At 35.7% G+C, this 27,650-nt stretch overlaps 1 protein-coding gene across 1 annotated transcript in view; it reads right to left on the bottom strand.

Moving 5' to 3' along the window:
- Nucleotides 1-27,650, bottom strand: part of LUZP2 (leucine zipper protein 2) — a gene marked incomplete at both ends in the record, with an annotated part of 401,913 nt that overhangs the window by 173,695 nt on the left and 200,568 nt on the right. The window contains one exon of the mRNA XM_080914040.1: nucleotides 24,979-25,041. Within this exon, the coding sequence (XP_080770166.1) occupies nucleotides 24,979-25,041 (63 nt within the window). The remainder of the gene's footprint in view (nucleotides 1-24,978; nucleotides 25,042-27,650) is intronic.

Below are 27,650 nucleotides of genomic sequence, written 5' to 3'. Positions count from 1 at the left end.
TGCAAAATAGACAATCTTGACATCTCTGAAAAAGTTTTCTGAAAAAATGTTTTTTTCACGTACTAACTCTCCTTAGCTAATACACTGAGAGAGATGGAGCTGAAGTTACAGCCACCAAAGGGTGTTACAGGGTTTGCTTTCCCCATTGTTAAATATCTTTATTAGGTCAGGTTGTCATGTGTGCCTGCTATTTTTCTAAAGCACAAATTCAATGACTTTTTGTAATCTTTATAGAGGAATGAAAGTTTCACTAATGAATCCCATTGCCATACAATTGAAAAACTGATTTGAGGAATTTGACCAAAAGAGACATGAGGATTTTGCCCAATACATGACAAGCAGAACTAGAAGAGGAAATATTAACAGTAAAAAGAATTGTGATACTTGGTTATACCCACCCTGGACTGTTTTTCCTGTATTTCAGTCTTCTTATCTTTGCTGAGGACAGTATATGTTCCCCAGGCTGAAAAATTAAGAAGTATCTGATACTTTCCTTTATCACAGAACACTTTCAGTATCCATAGAAATTCTAGAGAATTGACTTCATTTTTAACAGATTGTATTCATGGCCTTTGTGGTTTAACTTGAAAATATGTTCTTTGAAGAAAAACAAATATTTTGAGGTCTGGCTTTATGGTTCAAATTCTACACTAATTGTAAATTTTATGTGATGGTTTGTATATGCTTAGCCCAGGGAGTGGCACTATTAAAAGGAGTGGCCTTGTTGGATTAGATGTGTCACGGTGGGCATGTGTATAAGACCCTTTTCCTAGTTGCCTAGAATCTACTTTTCCATTAGAAGCCTTCAGATGAAGACGTAGAAACCTCAGCTCCTCCTGTACTATGCCTGCCTGAACGATGCCATGTTCCCTCCCACCTTGATGATACTGGACTGAACCTTTGAACCTGTAAGCCAGGAAAGCAGTGCATGCAGGTGGCTGGCAGGGTGGAGCTTCTCCGCACAGTGCCAGCGCTATCTCAATTTATTTGAAGCCACTCAGACACAAGTCACATATAAAATTAATTATATGAGCACAGTGATACATAACAGAAAATAAAAATGATGATAGTATAACTCATAGCTGTTCTCTATGAGTCATGTTCACTGATGATACTGGTGTGAAATCAAAGGGAGAGAATATCAAATTGAAATATTTAAACATGTTAGGTCCATTGAATTATTAGAAGATTTGTATAAAACCCATGTCCTCACACACTGACAATGCCATGTTATGATATACCCTATTCATACAATCAACAAAACCAAAAGCTGGTTCTTTGAGAAAATTAACAAGATTGATACATGCTTACCCAGACAACTAGAGGGCAAAGAGAGAGTATGCAAATTAACAAAATCATTAATGAAAGTGGAGACATAATAACTGAAACTGAGGACATTCAAGAAAACATTAGATCCTACTACAAAAACCTATACTCAACAAAGCTGGAAAATCTCAACAAAATAGATGAATTCCTAGAGAGATACCAGATAATAAAGTTAAATCAGAACCAGGTAAATTATCTAAATAATCCCATAACACCTAAAGAAATAGAAGCAGTCATCAAAATCCTCCCAACCAATAAAAGCCCAGGTCCGGATGGGTTCAGTGCAGAATTCTATCAGACATTTATTGACAACCTAATAACAATACAGTTCAAACTATTCCACAAAATAGAGTCAGATGGAACACTACCTAACTCATTTGTCGAGGCCACAATAACCCTTGCTCCTAAACCACACAAAGACCCTACAAGGAAAGAGAACTTCAGACCAATCTCATTTATGAACACTGATGCAAAAATACTCAACAAAATCCTGGCAAACTGAATCCAAAAACACATCAAAATGATCATTCACCATGACCAAGTAGGCTTCATCCCTGGGATGCAGGGATGGTTTAATATACAGAAATCATTCAAGGTAATCCACCATATAAACAAACTCAAAGAAAACAATCATATGATCATCTAAATAGATACTGAGAAAGCATTTGACAAAATTCAACACCCCTTCATGTTAAAAGTCTTGGAAAGGACAGGAATCCAAAGCCCATACCTAAACATAGTAAAAGCAATATACAGCAAACCAATAGCTAACATCAAACTTAAAGGTGAGAAACTTGAAGCAATCCCACTAAAATCAGGGACTAGACAAGGCTGCCCCCTCTCCCCCTACCTATTCAACATAGTACTGGAAGTCCTGGCTGGAGCATTAGACAGCAAAAAGAAATCAAAGGGATACAAATTAAAAAGGAAGAAGTAAAAACATCACTCTTTGCCGATGACATGATAGTGTACTTAAGTGACCCCACAAATTCAACCAGAGAGCTCCTACAGCTAATAAACAAGTTTAGCAAATTGGCTGGATATAAAATTAACTCAAACAAATCAGTAGTCTTCCTCTACTCAAAGGACAAACGTGTGGAGAAAGAAATTAGGGAAAAGATACTCTTCACAATAGTCACAAACAATATGAAATATCTTGTGATTATAACTAAGCAAGTGAACGATCTGAATGACAAGAACTTCAAATCTCTAAAGAAGGAAATAGAGGGAGATCTCAGAAAACGGAAAGCTCTCCCATGCGCATGGAATGGAAGGATCAACATTGTAAAATTGGCCATTTTACCAAAAGCAATTTACATATTCAATGCAATCTCCACCAAAATTCCAACCAAATTCATCATAGAGTTGGAAAGAACAATGAGCAATTTTATCTGGAATAACAAAAGACCTAGAATAGCGAAATCCATCCTCAACAACAAGAAAATATCTGTGGGAATCACTATCCCTGACCTCAAGCTATATTACAAGGCAATTGTGCAAAAAACTGCATGGTACTGGTACAAAGATAGGCACATGGATAAATGGAATAGAATAGAAGATCCAGAAATGAGCCCTCACATATATGGTCACCTGATTTTTGACAAAGGAGCTGTAAACATTCAATGGAAAAAGGACAGCCTATTCAACAAATGGTGTTGGTCCAACTGGCACTCAGCATGCCAAAGAATGAAAATACAACCTTTTTTATATCCTTGTACAAAGCTCAAGTGCAAGTGAATCAAAGATCTTCGCATTAAACCAGGTGCACTGAAATTATTATAAGAGAAAGTAGGGAAAACCCTAGAACACAAAGGCACAGGAGAAAATTTCCTGAACAGAATACTAGTTGCTCATGCTCTAAGGTCAAATATCTACAAATGGGACTTAATGAGATTGCAAAGTTTCTGTTAGGCTAAGGACACTGCCAAGGAAACAAAACGCCAGCCAACAGATTGGGAAAAGATCTTTACCAAACCCATATCTGATAGAGGCCTAATATCCAAGGTATACAAAGAACTCAAGAAGGTAAACACTAGAGAATCAAAGATCCCTATTAAAAAATGGGCTACAGAGCTAAACAAAAAGTTCTCAATTGAGGAATATTGAATAGCCGAGAAGCATCTAAGGAAGTGCTCGTCATCATTAGCCATCAGGGAAATGCAAATCAAAACAACCCTGAGATTCCACCTCACACCGCCCAGAATGGCTAATATCAAAAATTCACATGAAAGCAGATGCTGGTGAGGATGTGGAGAAAGAAGAACACTTCTTCATTGTTGGTGGGGTTGTAAACTGGTACAACCACTGTGGAAATCCATCTGGTGATTCCTCAAAAAATTGGACATAGTATTACCTGAAGACCCAGTTATTCCACTTCTACGCATATACCACAGAGAAGCTCCAACATACAACAAAGATGCATGTACCACACTGTTCATAGCAGCTCTATTTATAATAGCCAGAAGCTGGGAAGAACCCAGATGTCCTTCAGTAGTTAAATGGATACAAAATTTTAGTACATTTACACAATGGAGTACTACTCAGCTATCAGAAACAATGACTTGATGAATTCTTAAGAAAATGGATGTATCTAGAGAATATCATCTTGAGTGAGGTAACCCAGTGAGAAAAGAACAGACATAATATGCAGTCACTGATAATTGGATACTAACCCCTGAAAGCTCTAAACACCCCATAAACAACTCAGAGACTATATGAATTTCAAGAAAAAATGTAAATGAAAAACCATTATGCTTAGTCTTTATACACCAAGAAAACTTTGACTATTTCCAGGTTACATCTTGTTTTACAGGTACTTTATGCTCATTGTAACTAGTAAGATTTTAATGCATACTATCAAACCTTTAAAAATTCAATTACTGACAAAATGCATTTGCATACTTTTATGCATAAATTCTTAAAATCTGTACATTTATCTTTGTTTTTTTATAAAGTTGTAAAAATTTCAAATTAAAGAAAAATTAAAATTTTGGATAACATATAAACTATTAAGGCATTAAATATGTGGAGAGATTCACAAATATAGATAGGCAAACTTCAAGTTAGAAGTTAAAGCAATGTTAGGCAGATGTTATTTATCGACTACAAAGTGCAATCATTGATAACACCTGTTACCAATCTCTTGAGACGTGAGATAAAGAAGTTAATCATTTAAAATTTCACTAAAAATAACAAAGGCCAAATCTGAGACCAGACATCTAAATTTAACTCGTAGGCTTACAATTAATAATTTATTGTAGGACATGCTTGTTTTGTGATTTTTTTTCTTAATGTTTTTAAAAAACAATATTATAGTATATACATTTGTGTATAATTAGTATTAATATTTAAATATATTTTCTTAAATCAATATGCTGCATGTGAAAATACATGTTAATTTAATATTGTCTCACTCAAGCATGCTCTAATCAATCTTCACAGTTCTTGAAGAAGTTACAAGGGATTTAAAGCAATCTTTTCTATTTAATTCCACTGGATTATAAAGTATTATCTTTGAGATCTCTAACAAAAGGAGACAGAGAAGTTGGTAGGTCACAAGCAAGAAGAAAAAGAAGGAAGCAGAGGACACAGACACAAGGAGGAGAAAGTAGAGAAAATAGAAGAGGATGAGGAGAAACAGGAAGAAGATGAGGAGGAAACGGAGTGGTAGGGCACAGGAAGAAAGACTGTAGTTCTTATTTCAGAAGAAATAAGAGTTAAGTTTCCAAAGCCTGGTCATGATTAAACAAGAATTTTCTAGAAACTGTCTACTCTCAAATATAATGTAAATGTCTTTATTGATTTGAATAGTAATATTATTAGGTTTAATAGAACCTTTAATAAATAGTTCTTAAACTTCTAACTAAAGGTGAGCCTTAATGTATTAAACCAACCAATTCTATTACTATTATTCAAAAATACCCAGGAATAATTTCTTAATTAAAATTTCTTGTTAATATCTGAAACATGTTACAATGTGTTTTATTGGTCATCAGAATTACTATAACAATTTTTTAAAAAAATTTATGTCTGATATTAAAAGTAACTAGGATGGAATTATTTTAACATTTGTTTAAATGACTGTTATTAGTACTATTGTACTTTATAATTAAATTATTAAATAATGATACAAAATCACTGATGTGTCTGTCATTAAAATGTGTCAGGGATGTAACTATAAACAGTTGAACACATTTTCGCTTTAGATTAAAATATATGATATTAATTTTAAAGGAAGATTGCAGTTTTCCAGCTAAAACCAGTATTTGGTAAATTTAGTTGAAAAAAAGTTAGTTTTCCTTCCACATAGATTTTTAATAATAATTAGAAAGCTAAATGTTCTGGAATTTAAGTTTCTCCTTTGAAGAATGCCAGGCTCCACTGAACACAAATCATGAAAGACTTTGAACACAAAAAGATAATCCAGGTTTTGGGTCACTGACTAAATCAGGTGTAATTGGAAGAGGGCATTCTGTAGGATCAGAGCTGAAAGAAAAGTAGATTCTGTATAGAGAAATTTATTTCAGAATGCAAGATAAGAAAATTGTATGCATCAGAAGAAGTTTTCTTCCATGAAAGGTTAGTGGTCCATAAATATACTCTCTGGGATAGAGGTGACATTTTGTTGGTAGGTATATTTTTTAACATAGTGTTTCAGTACTTATCCTAATTCTTGTATTAAACTCATGAATTGTCTTCTTTAACCTCTCCAGAACATTGGCCATATGCAAGGGTAGGTATGAAGTAAACAACTTGACAATGTCATATATTTCTTAGCGTGTGTGATGTTTTGTTACTTTTTAAAATGAACTTTATCAAATAATGGGCATTCATTGCTTCTGAGCACCTTTTGGTGAACATCGTGTATTCCAAGATATCAAGAAACAAGTATGTAGATATCTGTCCTCATTGACTAGAAAACCTAGCAGATAGCTAGACAGATATTTCACTTATGTTTCAAAATAGTTACCTACAATGTTTAATATTGTAGTAAAGGGGAAGAAATTCACTTTTCTGAGAATAATGAGATAAAACAGAATAGAAAAAATATAACTTACACAATGAATGCTTTCAATTTACCTAAATACAGGAATATCCAAGAATGTTTTATTATGTATGACACAGCAAGAGATTTACAGTATTTATAGATCATATATTTTGCTTCTCATAGTAAGCACTGACATAGGTTTGGGTATTGTATACACTTTCCAGATGAAAATATGAAGTACAGAGAAGCTCACAAAACCACCTTTTATCATGGAGAGTTGAATTGGGGCCTGGATGTAATCCACATCTTGTGTTCCTGACCGCTAGGAGTTTCTTCGACCATAATATGTCAGAAACCAGAGGCTCGTCAGAATCAGAATAATTCGGCCTGTCAGGGTGGTGGTTCTATGTTAGAGTTTCTAGGATAGAGAAAGAAAAGAAAGGTGCAAAGACAGACTATGATACAGGACAGGAGATGAGAAAAGACCTGTGAGGTTTGCAGGGATGAATAGTGAACTCTACTCTAAAACAGAACATGAACACCTCTGCATAAACATTGGGTGCCATACAGCCTCAGAGGCAACTTCTGTGTGAGGACCTAATTGAAGATGCTTGAGAGCCTAATGACTGTTAAAGCAGACAGTGCCAGCCAGTTGGGAACTGCTCCTTGGAAAAGATGCATGCTTGTGACCAATGGGACACCGGTGAAGGGTGTAAAGTGCACCGCAAGGATTAATTAATGAGCTTGCTGCAGCTTCACACCTGCTTCCGGGGTCTGAGCCATTGATTCTGTGCCACTTCTTCCCAAGGATGAGTACAGTCGTGCAGTGAGCAGTCCAGGACACTAGCATCATCTCAGCATCTGCATATCATCTGTCTATTCTCTCTCTCTCTCTCCTCTCTCTCTCTCTCTCTCTCTCTCTCTCTCTCTCTCTCTCTCTCTCTCTCTCTCTCTCTCTCTCTCTCTCTCTCCCTTTCCCTCTCCCTCTCCCCCTGCCTCTCCCTCCTTCCCTTCCTCTCTCTACCTCTAATCTTTGAAGTGTGTCCTTGTCAGTCAGTCTGGTTTTCACATTTGATATTTAATTGCTTAGGTTTCTAGATCATAAAACACCTCTGCAGAATTGGTTCTATCCTTCTAGTGTGTGGGTTTCAGGAATTGAATTTAGGTTTTCAGGCTTGACAGAGAGCACCTTTTCTTGCTGAGCCTTCTTACTGGCCACATCACCGAGTTTATAGTAAATCAGAACTTCATCTTAATCTTGTATATTTATTTATATTTGTGAGTCAGAGTCTTATGTGTAGTTCATGGTAGTTTTGAACTCATGGTTTTCCCTCTTCAATCTCTGTAGGGCTGAGATTTTAGGTTATACCATCATTATTAGTTTCATAAATATGTCAAAGATACATATGTACCTCATTAATCTCAACAAAAGCTTAATATATTAAATGTATATTTCTCTGACTGTGTATGTTACTTAGCAGGCAGAATAAGACAGGAACTATTTTGCCCTGATTTATACAAACCCACAAGAAGAATCTAATTTTACTATTTTATGACTCATTCTAATTGCTTTGCAGATGTTTTCTCACCAATATTAACATGTCCATGGCATTTACCAAGAAACAAATTAATCATATTTTAAAGAGTAAAGAAAGGCTAAGTTTCTGAATTATAGAACAAGAAGTAGAAGCTGAGTATCTACCATTGGCTCCATGTGTGGTCCTGCATCTGGGAAGCTGTGTGATATTTAAAGGCCCATAAGGCTGATGGATTTGTATAGCAGCAAGCAATGAGTTCAAAGCAGAAAGGAAATTTAAGATGTCATTTTTCAAAACATTATTGTACAGAAAAAAATTCATGCTTTAAATATTCACTGTACAAATTTAGATTTCTTTCACATACCTTCCCATGATTTATCATAATGTAATTAAAATTATATATTATAAATTGATAGCATTAAATCCAGCAATCCAATGTCAACTATGGAACCCTTTCTGTACCTCGAGGAGATATCTTGCTAATAATACAAGCCTTCAGCTACTGGGTAGATAGTGGTATATGACCTTTTCTAACTTCTGTCTGCTTTATTTTATGTAGATATTCATATCCCATATTTGCTTAAATTTCTTTTCTTTCTACCCTTCTTGTTTTTTTCTTCTTAGTTTCCATTGCTCTGATGCCTGACTTAGGCTGAGATATCAGAGTTTCTAGAACATCTAAAAGCAATTCAGATAAACAGAACCTTCTGAGATAGCTGCATAGTTCTGCATTATCAGCAGGAAGGATAAAGTTGCTTTTAATAGTTAAACAAATATGTGAGGACAGAAAGTTTTGGTTGGAAAGCATCCAGTAATTAGGTGTAGATGAGCTACATGTGAAAACCCTCTTTTATAATTATTTCTTTTGTTTTTTAAATTATAATAATTATATAGTTTCTTTCTTCCCCTTTCTCTGTTCAACCTCACAGGAAGAACTACAGGCAAAATAAGGAATGCTGTGAGTTGAAGAAGTTGTCTCCCCCTGGGAAGAACACACCAACCAGTTATAAAATACCAAGTGGCCACCCCTAAGATATACATACAAGTAATTTTATGCAGAATGGGCAGGTTGTATTGACATATTTAGGAATATACATGAAGCTATTAATGAAGCCATCTTAGCTCTGTACAAGCCATTAACAGGCATGGAAAAGCAGGGCAGACAATGAGGGAGATATAATGTCTTCTAGGACTTTATATGTTCATTATTATGCCATGAAGAATAGTACCATTGACTCTGCCATTAATTCTAAAACCCCAGTAGATATATAGGGAGAATATAAGCTGAAAATAAAAAAGGTCACTGAGAATGTACAAGAACCACAGGAATAAAATTTAAGCCTATGAACACAACCAGGAAACTTTTCTTTAGCACTCTTAACTTTAAAGTGAGTGCCATCTTAACTGAGAATGGTACTTATTGTCATGAAACTCAGTTCAGAACCAGAGTTCAAAGAGGAATAACTGGAGCTACCAATTTGGCACCCATGTGGTATGGAAAGATTTGTGGCTTTTGTTCCAGAAGTATACGGTTTATCATAATCAGATACTCAGGGATGGAGTGCAGTTTCCATGAAGAACTGTTCATGACTCCTGCTTTGGACATACTGTTTATACCAAAGACAGATACCTGTGAACTCATCTGTTCTCCACATTTTCATTCAATGAGATGCTATAGTTCCTTGCTTGTGTGGGAAAAGCATGTGTCTGCTTTGCAATGTGATCTTGAGGAATCATTAAAAGAGCATCATTCAAAAGCCATGTTGTTCCTACTGTAGAATTATAAGGAGAAAGCTCTAGATAAAGCATAAAATATTTTAAATAGGACATGTCCCTTATTTGTAATATGTATCAGTGTCACTCACTCATATATAATGGTTCCCTAAGCAGTATTATATTTCATATTAGGACACATAAGCACATGTACATGCGTGCGCGTGCACACACACACACACACACACACACACACACACACACACACACACTCACAGACTCCATTTCCCACAAACACTCTCGCATATACTACAAGAAAATGCTTCACATCTATGCACACCATACATATCACATTGACACATAAATGTATACCTTACATATACACACACCACACATCTGTATACTCAAACATATAGATCAAATACATACTCTGTGCATATATACACAACACATAAACATATAAAACATACAAAAATACACACATATACCATATGCACATATACACATACTATACAGTGAAACATACATACACACATATATAAATATATCATTTACAAATATACATACAGCATATATATATATATATATACACTATGTACACATACTCACATGAATATATATGTATATTTATATATACACCTTTAAAAATTATAATTAATTTTTTACTATAGGAAAGGGCATTAACTTAAAAATATTTTTTGAATTATGGTTAAAATGAACTCATTCTCAGAAAGCTACTTCTGAAGTCAGGTATGGAGACACAAGCCTGTTATCAAGAAAGCTGAGGCAGGAAGCTTTGGCTATGTAACCAGCTCATGATATATCATAAGAACATGTTTTGAACAACAAATGAACATGAAATAAATGTAAACTGCAGTTTTATAGGTGCCTTTGTGGTCTGGTTTATTTTCTTCTCTTTACTTCAAAAACTGCTGTGCTATTTTTACTTGCTGTATTTCTGTCACACAGTGAAGAACTCACTGACTAAGGAAAGCATGTCCTTGGAATTGCAGGCGGCAGGTTTAGGTGAGGTGTTAAGGAGAGAAGAGAAGACATCTCTGTTCTAGAAGAACATTAGCTTGGTGGCCATTTCTAACACACCATTACACACTAGTTCATTGACTCAGAAGCTCTACAGGGCATAGCAGTCTTTTATTTTTTTTTTATACTATATTCGAAGCTGAGGAAAATACAACCGCCCAAGCTAGAAAATTCTCATCTCTGTTGTTTCACTTAGCTGTTTCTTCATGTCTAATTTTCATATTGGGAAAATTATTTGAAACCAGTTTAAATTCAGACACCTTCCAAATAATAGCTCTTCCATAGAAACAGGCTAGTGTGTGGAAAGCCTGCCCTACAGCTCTTGCTTAACTGTGAAGCACACTCTTACTGCAGTGCCTTTGAGATTCATATTTTCTTTATCATAAATATCTGCATTAGTTATTTTCCCAGAGGGAATGCAATGACTGCAAACCAATTATTTTTTTTCTCTTATCTCAAATTAGGCCATAGGACTTCTGAATTGTTACACTATTTGTGAGAAATATTTAAAAATAAAACCATTTCTTAGGTAAGGTCACCTCTGTTAAACTCCGGGCCCCTGTCTCCTTACACAATGGTTGGTTGGCATTAAGTAGGAATTCAAGAACTCTTCTTTCTTTTGGTTTTCTTTGTGTGTAGAAATTTCCACCCAGATCTCACTGTATCCACTCACATCTTCACTGTTATACATATTCTTTCATACAGAGACTCTGTTTCATTTAAGGAGGCTATAAATTTTCAACAGATGAAAAATTCACATTTAAGTAACGTTTATGGATCAGAGTCCTAGAATGTCAGGGATCTAAGAGCCTGTTGGTGATGAGCAACATTTGTCTAGGTTTTCCAAGGTGTGAATTCTCCTTGTAAATGTAGAGAAGAAAGATGGCAGAGTGGTAGAGGAAGGGAAAGAGGAAAGGAGGGAGGAAGAAATTAAGGAAGGAAAGATACAAGAAAGCAGGAACTTAAACTTTTTTCCTAACTGTCATGAAATGGTAACTATACAGAACACTAGTATATTAACTCTACTCCTAGGTCCTCAAGTAACTACATGATTGAACCCAAAGAAGCTGGGCACCATGACATCACACTTCAAGGGGAGAGCGAGCAGGAGAGTGGGTAAGTGAAAGGAGGAAGTCAGTGTGAGGCAGGGAGGACTTTAAAGAAGGGTTGACTCCACATTTTCACTCAAGTCTGGAAATTTAAACAGTGTCCTCAAGAGCTGATTCCGAGTGAGTTCAATGTAACATCTGGAGAGTTGATACCTATGTCTATGTACATGTAGAATACAAAATATGTTTTGGAATACAAGCACACACATATATTTTAAAATGCTGTATAAATAAAGACAAGACCCTGGACTTCTTTGAAGTGCACACTTCTCTCTGGAGTGCACACTTCTCTCTGGAGTGCACACTTCTAGAATAGCAGCATATGGTACAAGAATTCTCCTTCCATATGAAAACATTCTCTGGTGATGTTGCAGTGGACGATTTTCTTGGTGACCCTGAGTTTGGTTTGATGGCTTCAGACAAAGTGTCTGCCTTTGTGAAAAACCTTTCAGAGATTCTGGTTCATTTCTTCTGGGCAATATCTTCACTTTGGTTTTGAGATGAAAAGACAGCAGCACTTTACCTTTGTAAGACAGGATCAGTGGATGCTTATACAGGTGGGATGCTTAAAGAAATTTAATAGGGTCAAGAGCATTAAGCACACAGGCATGGGGTGCTCTGAAATTCATTACTGTTGCCTTGAGCATTCAAAGGAAATCCTCAAAGACTCTGTTTCAATGCAAAAAACTTTTACCAGATTTTATAAATATTTGTAATATGTATATTGATAAGAATTCTAAAATTACGAAGTAAGTAAAGAGAACAAATAAAATTAACATGACACATTTTAAACACACTTGAGAAACTAATCTTAGAAAAGTACCTTATAATACCCTATAAAGAAAGTTCTGCATAAATACCCGTGAAGTCACTACTATGTTGATCTGCTCCACAAGGCAGAGTGTTAAGTGTAATTGCCCTGTGACATGCAGACACACAGGGAGGATTCTTCACGAACAGAATGCCTTTTTATAAAATAGCTTATGGTTAATACAAAGTATTGTATAGCATGAGAGGTCCTGTTTAATAATACAAAATGAATGCAATAGTGGAAATGGAAGGTTTTTGTTTTTCTTTTTTACCTGTGGTTTTAGCATCTTTTACATGTCCAGGCACACATACACATGCATAGAGTTGGAGGGGGTGCAGTGAGAGCAAGAGAAAGAACAAGAGGAAGGGGAGATTTTGGGAATATTTTGGTATCCAGGGGCCAGAGACTGGTAAGGAAATTCATTCTGTTCAGTGTGTGTGTGTGTGTGTGTGTGTGTGTGTGTGTGTGTTTGTGTAATTATCAAGCAAAATATAAAATGTAAGGATACAGTATTGTTTGAAAAACTAATTGGGGTAGATTTATCCTATTTTAATGATAAAATATTCTAAATGTCAGTGCATGTTAAAATTTTTCTGATGTTAACATATATCTATAATTACCTTGTTAACAAACCAAATTACAAATCAAATTAAAATTATTCTGACAGAAGGAGGGAGAGGAAAGGAAAGTGAGGCAATTGGTAAAATATTTCAGTGTCTAGTTAAGTTTAAGAAAAAAAGAATTTACAAAGCAGGTTAAGATGTCTGAGTTCAGAAGGGCCTCCCTGATTTTGTCACACCTATGGTGAGGGAACTCAGAACAGCATCCCTGACTGTGTCAAACTGATTCATAGACTATGGTTCTTGGCTCTGAATAACAGAGAGAATGGAAGCGGACCTCTGAGGTGTTTATTCAGAGTTTATCAGAAAATTTGCTATTCATCATTGTTTTGTGAATAGTCAGGGAATAAGACTATCTCTCTGTTATACATTATTCTATTACTTTGTCAGTTTTTCTTCTCAAACTAGACAGAGATGTCAAACAGGACTTGGGGAATCATTTCATCTTATTTCCTTCCGGTATAGGTTTGTACCTAAGACAGAGAGAACTGTTGTTTTTTGACTCTTGGTTCTACTCTGAATCATTCCTTCTTGGGGAAGAGGGGGTTCAGGAGGCTTAGGGAGCTCATAGAACTTACAAAACCCAGAAAGTACTATGCCATGATCTGCACAGCATGAAGGCAGTAAGAAATTCTCTAAGAAAAGTAAAATGCAGTGGAGTTTCCCCTAAGGATGACAGGGAACACTCGCTGTATTGAGTCATTACCTATGCTACATTGGGCTTTTTGAATGAGGGATCTGACTGAGTCACAAATTTTCCTATGAACAACTCTTCCCCTATAGTCATGCAAGCAACCTAGATATAATCATTGACTCCCCAAGCTAGATTTGAACAGAACCATTCCTTTGCCCTACCTTTATCCTATCTAACTAGGGTGAATTAGAATGAACTCCCCAGAAAATATGTACAGCATACCTAAGTTATTTACAATAATGATAACCTGGTTATTATGTCTGTGCCTTCTCTACCAACTAACTTTCCTGCTGCTACTTACAAAATAGCCATGATTTATGTATTATTCAGTGTCTTATTGATGTGAAGAGACATCATAACTATAGTAACTGTTTTAAAAGAAAACATTTAATTGGGACTTGCTTAGTTTCAGAGATTAAGTCCATTGTCATCATGGTAGGAAGCTTGGCAGCATGAAGGTAGGCATGGTACTAGAAATGTATCTGAGAGTTCTACATCCAGAAACACCAAGCAGCAAGAATAGACACTGGACACTGAGCCTGGTTTGGACTTTTGAAACTGCAAAACCTATGCCCGTGAAGTGGCATACTTTCTCTAACAAGGCCACTCCTACTATAATGTTATCCCTTCTAATCCCTTTTGCTTTCTGATGACCAAGCATTCAAATATATGAGGCTATGGGGCCATTCTTATCCAAACAACCATATTCTACTCAATGAGCTCCAGAGTCTAGTATCTTAACACAAAAATGAATTCAGTCCAACTTCAAACACTACCATAATCTATTATAACCTTAACACTGTTTAAGAGTCCAAAGTTTAAGGCCTCTTCTGAGATTCAAGGAAATCTGAAATTGTAACCCTTTGTAAAATCAAACATAAAAATCAGATCACATACATCCAACTTACAATGGCACAGAATGTATGTTACTATTCCAAAAGGAGAAAAAGGGAGTTTGGTGAGGAAATACTGGACCAAAGCAAGAGCAAAAGCTGCTGAGCAAACTCCAAGCACGTTATCTCCATTTCTGATGTCAAAGTGCTCTTCAGATCTCCACTCCTTTCAGCTTTGTTGACTAGGACACACTTGTATCTCTTGGACTCTTCACACTCCATTAGTAGCTTTCCTTGGCAGGAAGCTTATGGCTCTTCCATCATTAACATTTTAGGTTCTCCAGCAAGATTCAGGCTTCACTTTCACAACATCACACAATAGCCTCTCTGAGACTCCAGGAGGAATCTCCCAGACACATGCCTCTCTCAGTGGCTTTTATTAGTCATGAAAAGAAGTTTTACAATCCCTCCAATAATTGTGACTATAAAGCCAGAACTATGTGCCTGAAACTGTCAGGTTCTTCTACTTGCTGGGGCTGGAACATGACCTCATTGTTCAAACACATTTTCTCCAGCTTTCTCTTTTCTATAGTTTCCTTCATTGCTTAAGCTTTTCTTTAATCCCCTTTCACTAACTTTAATTCCTTTCACAAGCTGGTATCATAGCTGGGTGGGTCTTGCACTAAATTGACTATTACTTTTATTCTATTTAGCACCAGACATCTCTTTAAATGTTTTAAACTCTTGAGCAGTGAGATTAGCTCTATTTTCTGGTGCTCTCTTTCTATTCAAACTGTACACTTTGTAGCTGATTTTTATTCTAGAAACATGGCTGCTTTGGCAAGGGATAATATCCAAAGACCTAGGTAGATCTGTGTGACCTGGCTGGAATACAGACATGCCACACACCTTTAATCCCTTTAGCTGGATTGAAGACATGCCCTTAGTATATACATTTAATTCCAAACAATGAATCTGTTTTTAGAGGAAAGATCAGTGCAGAGAGGAAGGGTGTAGTTTAATGAGTAAAGTTCACTTGAGATAAGGCAATGAAGTGGAGTTTCCAGTTCAGTTGGAGAAGTAGAATTCAGTTCAGTCAGGCTGAGTTAAGTTCAGTGAGTCAGTTCAGTGGAATTCAGTTTGTGCTGTTCAGTTCAGGTCAGCAAAGACAGTTGAAGCCAGTGAAATTGAGAATGCCAGAAGATTAGAACAAATTGCCAAAGTTAGTTTGAGGCCAGGCAGAGCAATTCAGTGAGAAGCTGAGAGAAATTAGTTTGACTCAGTCAACTAGGAGGGCATTTTGAGTCAGAATTACTGAGCTGATCAGAGAGAGATGGAAAAAGTGGATTTATGCAGCAGCTTCTGAGATGACAATGACAACTTGTGAATAAGTTATATTTACAACATGTTTTTATTTTTTCCTTATTCAACTTGTTTTTGTTTTCATGATAGATCTGTATAGGAATAGCCATGTGACATTGTCAATACCAGGCTATCTTGAAGTTTCTTCTGATGATGGCATTAATTTAATACTCTTCAATCTAGCTTAGGAAGAATTTTTAAGACAAAGGCAGAAAGGAAACTATTACAAGGTAATCTCTAGGCAACTTAGCAATAATTTTCTCCTCTGAAACATCTTGAGGCTGTCATTATCAATATTGCTCTAATTACCACTGTCTCCCATGCCATTACTGACGTGGCCTATTAAGCCCCACCCCCAAGCATTCAACTGCTTTTCTAATCCAAAATCCCAAAGTCTAGTTTCCACCAACAAGAAGCATGTAAGGTCTGTCAAAGTAGTAACCAGCTCTCTGGTACCAATTTGGATTTCAAAAGCCCAAGCTAGTTCCAGATTTTTTCTCTCTCTTCCTGCTATGGATCTAGATGTCACTCTCAACTATTTCTCTAGCACCTTAACCTTATCTACCTGCATGTGGTCATTGCCCCAACCAAGATGACAATGGACTAAATTTCTGTGACTGTAAGTAATCTCCAATCAAATGCTTTCTTTATCAGTTGCTCTGACTATAGTGACTTATCATAGCAATAGGATAATGACTAAAACAATTGGGTAACAATAGAAACACATTCTGTGGTCCTAGAAGAAAACAAGACAAGATTTAGAAATAATTTGGTCAAACTCATAAAGTGTGAAATTCCTCCAGAGATCCCTTGCTTCTCCAATGGGCTGAGATTCCACCAGGGATTTCCAAGGTAGAGTTGCCCATTGACTCTTTTATTTCTGTATGATGTTGGCATTCCTTCTTTCTAGCTGTAGTTTCTCAATCTTCAAATCTCTCTTGCTTCTTCTTCATACTACCTTATATCCTGTACATGAATCAGATCTGTCTGTCTATCTTTGTCTCTCTGCCTCTTTCTTTGTCTCTCTCTGTCTATGTCTCTGTCTATGTCTCTCTGTCCACCTCTATTTTTCCTGACACACTCCCCTGCTCATTTAGTATGTATGTACATTCATTGTATAGGTGAGGGGACAACTCTTTAGAGAAGGTTCATCTTTTTAAACACGATGGATTGAAAGACTGAAATACAACCATCAGACATGGAGTGAATGCCTTTATCTGTAGAGTTATATTACAAGTTCTCTGCTTCTTTATCATAATGACATTTGTGACCAATTTGAACCACTCTCAATGTCATTCATGATAATCTTATCATCTTAAAATTCCTAATTATTACATAAATAAATGTTTTTAAAGGTAAATGTAGCATGCTGTTTTGGGCAATGTTTCAGCCAAATGTGTGAATTATTAAGCAAGTTTTAATTGAAAAGTAAATAATTAGTAAAATAATGGTTAAATTGTAGAAATCCATGCAATCACATTTTATGTTAATTAAGAAAGGAAAAGGAAGAGAACAATGGTAGTTTTTCTTATAATAATTTTATTCTGAGAAGAAGAAATGTGTGATTTACATTAGTGTCTTTTTTGGGTACAATTTACTTACTTAAAATTAGATATATACTTATAAACAATTTGGTGGGAAATTATGGTAAGTAATAGCTATGGAAAGATAAGTAGGAAGATAATAGAAAAATGTATAGGCAGACAGATAAATGACAGGTGCTAGGTGAACAAGATACATCATGTATATATATAGGCAGACAGATTAAATAGATTAGATAAATAGATGGATAGAATTGCTTGTCCTTTCTTTTTATGAGGTCATTCTTTTTCCCCTATTCTGAGGAAGGAACATAACATTACTTGTCTAAGTAATTGCTTAAAAACATTTCTAATACTGTTTTCTAATTATATATAAACCAGAAAATTGTATAGATTTGTAAAGCACAATATATGCTGAATGATGTAATTGTAAACATAGCTTGGTTGACGATGATGATAACTAGAGATAGTTCAATTTTCTAGAACATATTCTAAGGGCAGAGCAGATAAGGCTGACTTTCATTTCATAAAAGTGAAAAAAAGCAGAAGCATTTTAAAATATTCTGAGATGCTCTACATAAATCCAAACATCATTTAAAATTTAGGCAACTGCTTGTTATACTGATGATTATTCATTTCAATGGAATTCACACTGAGTTTATAGCTTAGAGATCATCAGTTAAGTTATATATTCATGTTTCTACAAATAAAATTTCTAAAACTATAGACCTTTACAACTGAAATCTGAAGATTTTTAATCAGTATTTTTAAATCCATTATTTTTCTAGTAAAATTCATAAGTTAAAGTGTGTTGGTCACAAATGTTGTCAAAATCTCTTCTTGAATTTGGGATGTTGCTTAGTAAATGGAAAATGTATCTTTTGATTGCCATTTTTCCTATTGATAATGTACTTGGCCTTACAGAAGTTTTGCAATTTTATAAGGTCCCATTTGTAAATTCTTAATCTTAGAACATAAGCCATTGGTCTTCTGTTCAGGAAAATTTCCACTGTGCCTATGTCTTCAAGGCTCCACCCCAACTTCTCTTCTATTAGTTTCAATGTATTTGGTTTTATGTGAAGGTCCATGATCCACTTGAACATGATATTTGTACAAGATGATAAGAATTGATTGATTAGCATTCTTCTACATTCTGACCTCCAGTAGAACCAGCACCATTTGTTGAAAGTGCTGTCTTTTTTTCACTGGATAGTTTTAGTTTTTTTGTCAAGAATTAAGAGATCATAGGTGAGTGGGTTCATTCTAGGTTTTTCAATTATATTCCATTGATCTACCTGCCTGTCTCTGTACCAATACCATGCAGATTTTTTTTTTTTTATCACAATTGACCTGTAATGCAGCTTGAGGTGAAAGAACATGATTCCCCCAGAAATTCTTTTATTGTTTAGAAGAGTTTTGCTATTCTGGAATTTTTGTTATTTTGTTTTTAAATTGTTCTTTCTGACTCTATGAAGAATTGAGTGTGAATTTTGATGGAGATTGCATTGAATAGATTGCTTTTGTCAAGATGGCCATTTTTCCTATATTAATTCTCCCAATCCTTGAGCTTGAAAGATCTTTCCATCTTCTGAAATCTTCTTCAATTACTTTCTTCAGAGACTGGAAGTTCTTGTCTTACAGATCTTTCACTTCTTTCATTAGAGTCACATAAAGTATGTTATATTATTTGTGACTATTGTGAAAGGTGTCCTTACCCTAATTTCTTTCTCAGCCTATTTGTCCTTTAAGTAGAGAAAGGCTACTAATTTGTTTGAGTTCATTTTATATGCAGCAATTTTGAGATGTTTGGCAAAGATCTTTACCAATTCCACATCTGACAGAGGGCAAATATACAATATATACAAAGAACTCAAGAAGTTAGACCCAAGAGAACCAAATAATACTGTTTAAAAATGGGGTATACAGCAAAACAAAGCATTCTCAACTGGAGAATATTAAATGGCTGAGAAGCACTTGAAGAAATGTTCAACATCCCTAGTCATAAAGGAAATGCAAATCAAAACAATTCTGTGATACCATCTCATATTAGTCAGAATGGCTAAGATCAAAAACTCAGATAACAGCAGATGCTGGTGTGGATGTGGAAAAACAGAAAAATTGCTCTATTGTTGGTGGGATTGCACGCTGGTACAACCACTCTAGAAAACCATCTGGCAGTTCCTCAGAAAACTGGACATACTACTATCTGAAGAACAAGCTATACCACTCCTGAGTCTATACCCAAAAGACACTTCAATATATAACAAGGACACATGCTCCACCATATTTATAGCAGCCTTATTTATAATAGACAGAAGGTAGAAATATATATTTACAATTTATTTTACTCCTAATTTACTGTTATGTACATGTGTATTTCACATGTATATGTATAAACAATATTAGAAGAATCATTATTAATCAACAAACATTTCTCATCTGTCTAACATGATCTCAAAAATGCATGGAGGACATGATGCTGCAAAATTAGCATTTCTTTTTGTAGTCAAAAAGCAACCGATGTTTGTATTATTAATATAAATGCACTAAGCAGCTAATATATATTAATAGCTAGATTCCGTAAATCTGCAACAGAAGAATGTAGAATGAGAAGGAACACATAGACAATGTCTGCATAATCCAATCCAGAAATTAATTCCTATGGAGAGTCAATCTGAAATTCAAGGACTTCTATTGTGCATGGGATTTATGAGACTACAAGTTGTCTTAAATTGCGGCTTCATGTACTTTATTTATGTATAATTTTTGTGATATTGAAACTGAATTTTCATTACAGGTACTCTGAGTAATAATTTTGTATTTGTGATCTTTTGGCTTTTTTCACTAACATTTCCCACATGGAGTTCATTTATCCGTTTTTCTGACACGTACGAAACTCTCCTAGCTTCTTAGGGTTTCTGGATCAAATTTTCCATAAATTTTCTTTTTCTAAATCTGTAATAATTTGTAACCCTTTAACTCTCCTGTATTTAGACTGTGTGCTCGAGGAAAGACTAACTGAGGTTCAACTAAGAGGGTAAAATCAGATACTATTACTGATGCTATGTTGTTTTTATAGACAGGAGCCTATCATGGCTGCCCTCTGAGAGGCTCAACCAGCAAATGACTGAGACAGATGCAGTTACAGCCAGCCATTGGACTGAGGGCAGGGTCCCTTATGGAAAAATTAGGGGAAAGACTGAAGAAGCTAAAGGGTAGAGGGACCCCATAGGAAGGCAGCAGTCTCAACTAACCAGGACCCCTGGAAACTCCCAGAGAATGGGCCACAAGCCAGGCAACATGGGCAGGTCCTAGCCTCTCTCCCTCATACATAGCAGAGGACTGCCTGGTCTGTCTCAGAGGGAAAGGATGAGCTTAATCCTCAAGAACTTTGAGGCCCCAGGGAAGGGAGATGCTTGGAGTGGAGGGGAGCACCCTCTAGAGGGCAAGGGAGGAGGAAGGAACTGTGGGAAGAGAAACTGGGGCAGGGACAATAGCTGGCATGTAAATAAATAAAATAATAATAAAAAAACCCTCTTCAAACTAAAATAAAAGAAAATATATACAAGACTGAAAAAAAAGAGAGTTAAATCATGATAAGCTGAGACATAAAAGCTATAAAAGCTATGTGTATGTGAACCCTTAAGGTCAGTGATGGTGCTGTTCCAGGAGGCACAGATGCACACAGCTGGGGGTTAGGGGAATGAATGGTAAGCACTGCAAAGGAGTGATGAAGCCTGGGAGACCAAACTGAAAACAACTCTTTATACTTTTCAAGATGCAGAAAGGTGGAGGTGATTGTTGGAAGTTCCCTGCAACCACTAATACACAGATGAGAAATAAATGAAAAAATATACAACAGGAAGAGCACAGGCTCCTAACATGGAATGAGGAGCAATTGTAGGAAAGGTAGCAGTGCTATCAAAGACACGGTGACTTTGTATATTTCTGCGTGAGTTGAGATCACACATTATTAAACTAATATTTTACCTTCTGTGGTCTGGAGTTTACCATGGAAAGGAGTTCGAAAGTCAGGAGGTAACGAAAGTGTCAATATTTTTCTAAATGTATTTTTATTGATAATGCTATATTTCTCTATAATTAACCCTCCTTTCTCAAACCAAAAATCTATTTGGTTTAAGCTGAATGAACCCTTCAGAATCTAAGGACATGACTAACTAAACTACCCATTTTCCTGGATATGCTGACTGCTGCAGGCATGTCAGTAATTTATGATCTTAGAGATTTCTTATTTTTTAAGTAAAAGACAAATTATTCACTTTTGTTTCTATCTGACAATTCTTTTAAAACTGTATAGTTATAACCACTCATAGTGCTTCAAGCATCTTTCAAGTGCCAAAGATGTAGGAGGCATACCAATGAACCTGTATCTACTGTGAATTTCTCATTTGGACAGCCAATCTTCATCACCATCATAAAATCCTATGAATGTTGAATTTAGAAGAGAATGATTTGTAGTTAAACAAAATATTATAGAATTTAGAAGTAGATAAAATTTCAGACCTGATACTCAATTCCCCAATAAAAAGACATAGGCTATCAGACTGGATATATAAACAGAATCCAGCATCTTGCTGCATACAGGAAACTCATCTCAGAGACAAAGACAGACACTATCTCAGAGTAAAAGGTTGAGAAAACAACCTTCCAAGCAAATGGCCCCAAGAAGCAAGCTGGAGTGGACATTCTAATATCAAATATAGTAGATTTTCAATCAAAAGTTATCAAAAAAGATAAGGAAGGACACTTTTTACTCATTACAGGGAAAATTTGTCAGGAGGAACTCTCAACCCTTAACATATATGCTCCAAACACAAAAGCACCCATATTCATAAAAAAACCCTACTAAAGCTCAAAAAATACATTGCACCCTACACAATAATAGTGGGAGACCTCAACATCCCACTCTCATCAATGGACAGATCATGGAAACAGAAACTGAACAAGGACGCAGTGAAACTAGCAGAGGTTATGAACCAATTGGATCTTAGAGATTTCTATTAGAAGCTGGGAAAATTATTACTCCCTGTTTCTATGGTGGGGAATGTAAATTGGGTAATTGGGACTTTCACTTGCTCTGTAAAGAAACAAAAAAGACATGAAAAATATGAATACAGGATAGCAGCTATGTATGTTTTCATATCCTATTTATGAAACTTTGGTTGCTTAAGTCATTACTGAGAAAATTCTCATACAAAGCCCAGTAGATTGTTGAGTCAATTGTGTCAGAATTTAATGACCATAATGACTGCAATTGCTTATCTTTTATGAAGGTTTTTTCAAGTTCCAAGTGCCCAATATGTGCTGTTTTCACAGGTTCTAAAGTTCCAACGATTCAAAGTATATGAAAGGTAAAGTAGCTTTTTAAAGGGACATAAAACTAAGGCTTCCTGTTTACTTTTTCTCGGAGAATTACAGGCATATGCAACCAAAATTTTAAAACAAAATTGCTCCTGTCTAATGGAAATACAGAGACAAAGAGTGGAGCAGACTGAAGGACAGGCTCTCCAGAGACCGCCCACCTAGGGATCCAACCCATCTGCAGACACCAAACCCAGACATTATTGCTGAGGCCAAGACACACTTGCTGACAGGAGCCGGGTTTAGCTGTCACCTGCAAGGCTCTGATAGAGCCTGACCTATACAGAATTAGATGCATGCAGCCAAATATAGGACTGGAACTGAGCAAGGACCCCAATAAAGAAGTTAGAGCAAGGACTGAAGGAGCTGAAGGAGATTGTAACTCGATAGGATGAACAAAATATGAACCAACCAGACACCCCAAATAACTAAACCACCAACTAAAGAGTATATATGGAGGGACCCATGGCTTTAGCTGGATATGAAGCAGAGGCCTTATTGGGCATCACTGGGAAGGGAGCCTCTTGGACCTGTGGAGGCTCGGTGATCCAGCTAGGGCTCTGAGGCAGCAGTCTGTTTGTTGGTGGGCGAGCTCCCTTATAGAGGCAGGGGGATTGGGAGGGGACGTGGTGTGTGAAGGGGAAACTGGGAAGAAGAATAACATTTGAAATGTCAATAAATAAAATAACCAATAAAAAAATGGAAAAAAAAATTCCTAAACTACTTTCATCTACCCCCACAATACTGAAATGGGTGGAATGGTTTAGACTACCAATTCGGTATTCACAACCATGTGAAACTCAGAATGTGAACTAATTTAGAAATAGAATTTATGAACACGCACCTAATTATAACAAACCAGTGCCATAACAGAGTAGAGCATGTACTGAGGTAATTCGTTTTTATATACAAAAGAGAATAAATAGACTGTAGACACATAGAGATTCTTATGAAGGCATAAGCAGGAACTGGAGTGGTACTAACCCAAATCTGAGAATGTCTTGGAAGGCCATGAGGAGCAAATTATAGGAGGAAACAGGACAAGATTATGTCCCAACCTTCAGTCTGACTTGAACTGCACTAATTTTATTTCTGACACATTGCCTACAGATCTTTGAGGCATCAAAGTTCTGCCATACTGAGTTGCTTGGTCAGTAGTACTTTCCCTCCTAGCTCAAGGGATTTATATGGATGATTCATGGGGTGCGTTAAATGCTAGGTACAAATTATGCATAATAATGTGCTGATAAAAAACATTCTAGGAGAGGAATGTCACCATGAATAAAGTTAGAATGCTGTGAGGAAATATTATTAAAATATCCAAATCACGTCTTAGATTCAGGTTATATGTGCGGCAAAACTTACAACCTATTTATCTGCAGGCAGTGTGGAAATCCATTAGGAATAGTGACCTGAAGCACTCTATCACATAATAGAATACCTTGTCCCCTTCACAGCACCATGTTCACTGAGGCAAGAAGATGGAATGATTACCTAAGAGTGATTCACAGCAACAAATTCACTAAGTTGAACCGGAATAGGTTTTCTTTAATTTACTACAGTTTTCTCTATTACAGTGTTTGTTGGCATTTAGGTTTATTTAATTATTTATTTATTTTGCAGTTTTCTTAATTCATAGGCTCCTTTAAAGACTTAAACTTGCTTGTTGAAAAATAAATATTTACATGTATCACTTCTTACCATTCTGGACAATTGGAAACACATAATGATAATCATTGGCAGGGTCTTCTCTACATGTACAGAATGACAAATTAAAAATAGGCTTGAATATTAAACTCCAATTATCTTGAGAAATAAAAATCAATGAAAAGAAATTCCTTTTATTTCCTAAGCTCATTGCTACTACAAAGTAGTACCTCTTAGCATTACTTTTTCTTTCCTGTTAGTGTGTGACAAGCTCAAGTCAGAATTAAAATTATCAAACTCCTGGTAAATTCCTATTTGCCTTTTTCTGTGGATTCTTTGATTAATATACAATTTTCCTATAACATGAAAATTACCTCATTCTGTAAGTCACGGATCATTTTGCTCTTTCTTTCCACTTCAGTCTTCAAAAAATTAATCTGAAAACAAATAAAATATTATGGGTACATGTTCTCAAGTCATTGTCATGTTTTTTTACTTTATATCATTTTGAGGTATATTAAAATTATTATAGTGTTAATGTAAATATTGAAAGAGAAAGATTAAAGTCTCCAGTAACAAAAACTTTCATTACATATATCGTTACTAAAAATATTCTTATTGCATTGAAATTTGTGTGTTTTCCAAAGCATAATTTTATTGTAGTGAAAATTATTATTCATGTTTGTTTTACTTAATAACAATTTATCTAAATTATTTTTTAATTAATAACGAAAGTAATTAAGTTTGGGTTACTGATACAAAACATTAATCAAGGTGATTAAAGACTACTGTAACTGATACAACTCCAAATACAGTGGATTAAATAAATTAAGTTCCTGTGCATAGAAGAACAGGCTAACATTCAGATTTAATGTCTATATCCATCTTTGCACGATTAGTTCCACTATCATATTTTTAAGGTAGTGTGTATGAGAAATCCACAACACGATAAAAATTACCTCTAATTTTGAGTGCAAAATATATTAGCCTCTACTGTCTTTTCTATCTTGTTTCTGCTAAAGCTCCCAGAGAGAAACCGCTGCTCTGCAGCTCAGGCATATGGAGAGTATTCAAGTTGTGTTAAGTCAAATGTGCTTAGATGATTAGCAAGAAGAAAGAAGGTTTCAGTGAGACTGAATGAAGTCAGCATATAGAGATACCTGACAGAGGCATCATCATATAGATGGGGGGTATAATAATGATTCCAGATTGAGTCTCATATCTTCAAGAGCTGAAAGAGTTATACTACCTTCTAAAAGCATGGCACCCGACTCCTGATCTTTGCTTCACATAAAGGGATACTGGAGCCTTACATTACCTATAAGTGCCCTGTCCTTAAGAAACACATGCTCCACCATGTTCACAGCAGTCTTATTTATAATACCCAGAATCTAGAAAGAACCCAGATGTCCCTTCTGAAAGGAATGGATATAGAAAATGTGGTACATTTACACAATGGAGTACTATTTATTTATTAAAAACAATGACTTTATGAAATACCTAGGCAAATGGTGGAACTAGAAACTATCACCTTGAGTGAGGAAACCCAGTCATAAAAGAACACACATGGTATGCACTCACTGATAAGAGGATACTAGCCCCAAAATGCTCTGAATAACCAAGAAACAGTTCATAGACCTTATGAAGATCAAGAAGAAGGAAGGCCAGAATGTGCATACCTCAGTCCTTCTTAGAATGCAGAAAACACTCACAGGAGGAAATCCAAAGTTAAATAGAGGAACAGTGATTGAAGAAAAGATCATTCAGAGACTGCCTAACCTGGGGTTCCACCCCATATACAGCCACCAAACCCAAACACTATTGCTGATTCGAAGAAATGCTGACTGGCAGGAATCAAATATGAATGCCTCCTCAGAGGCTCTGCCAGAGTCATATAGAGATATAGATGAGGATACTTGCAGCTAACCATGAGACTGAACACGGGGCCCCCAATGAAGTATCTAGAGAAAAAACTGAAAGAGCTTAAAGGGCTTGCAACCTCATGGGAAGAACAACATTATCAACCAACCAAACCCTCCAGACCTCCCATGGACTAAAACACCAACCACTGAGCACACATGGAGGGAGCCATGGCCCCAGTTGCATATTTAGCAGAGGATAGCATTGTCTGGCATCATTGAGACAAGAGACCTTTGTTCAAATGAAAAGGAGGGTGATTGGGAGATGGTGTACCTTCATGGAAACAAGTGGAGGGGAGAGGGGGAAATGAAGCAGATAACATTTGAAATGTAAATAGAGAATATCCAACAAAATAATAATAAAAAAGATGAAATCCATGAATATAGTTTCATTTGTAACTGAAAACTCAGGTCAATCCATTTGATATTTTGATATGTATATATAAAGCATGTCATGCTTAAGAAATACCATGTCTATTATTTTGGTCATCAATTCTCAAGATAAATTTGAACTAAAGGGGTGCTCATGTAAAGGAAATACTCTTAATCGTAGGCACTGTTCCATTAGGTAAAAATTTTAAGGCCACTGGAAAACAAAATGATTACTGGGAAGGTCATGATACCATGTAAAATCCTATATATCTGTAGAACCTGGGTGTGCTTACTGATGGACATATTTTATAACTAGTTCTACATAAGTATTTTTGTTGGCAACAAAAACCTTAAATTATGAAATAGCAATTTTGGTCCAATATATAATTTTTCTCACTGATGACAAACCCTCATATTTTGATATTCCGTATGTTTGTGATAACTAAAACTCACACTGATTAGAAATATACTAACATATATTCCAGTATCAAGCCTATAATTCTTTAAAAACTCTACACAGACATTAAAATCTTGAGAATATAAAACTCAAATATATTCAGAATATTTAAAATATTAGCATTTTGAGATCACTGGCTTAGAATCCCAGCAGGACTTAACTTCCCTGAAGAAATAAGCATTCTTAGTATTTACTTCAGTAATGGCTTTCAGAGAAAAAAAAATACCAAGCATTTGCAAGTACAGTGCTCCTGAATAAAAGAGAATAAAAGCTTTGAGGCAAGTCTTGCTTTAAAATT

This window comes from Micromys minutus, assembly GCF_963924665.1.
Source record: "Micromys minutus genome assembly, chromosome: 3".
Taxonomy (NCBI): Eukaryota; Metazoa; Chordata; class Mammalia; order Rodentia; family Muridae; genus Micromys; species Micromys minutus.
The sequence above is the reverse complement of the archived record's forward strand: the minus strand, read 5'-3'. Positions and strand labels throughout refer to the sequence as shown.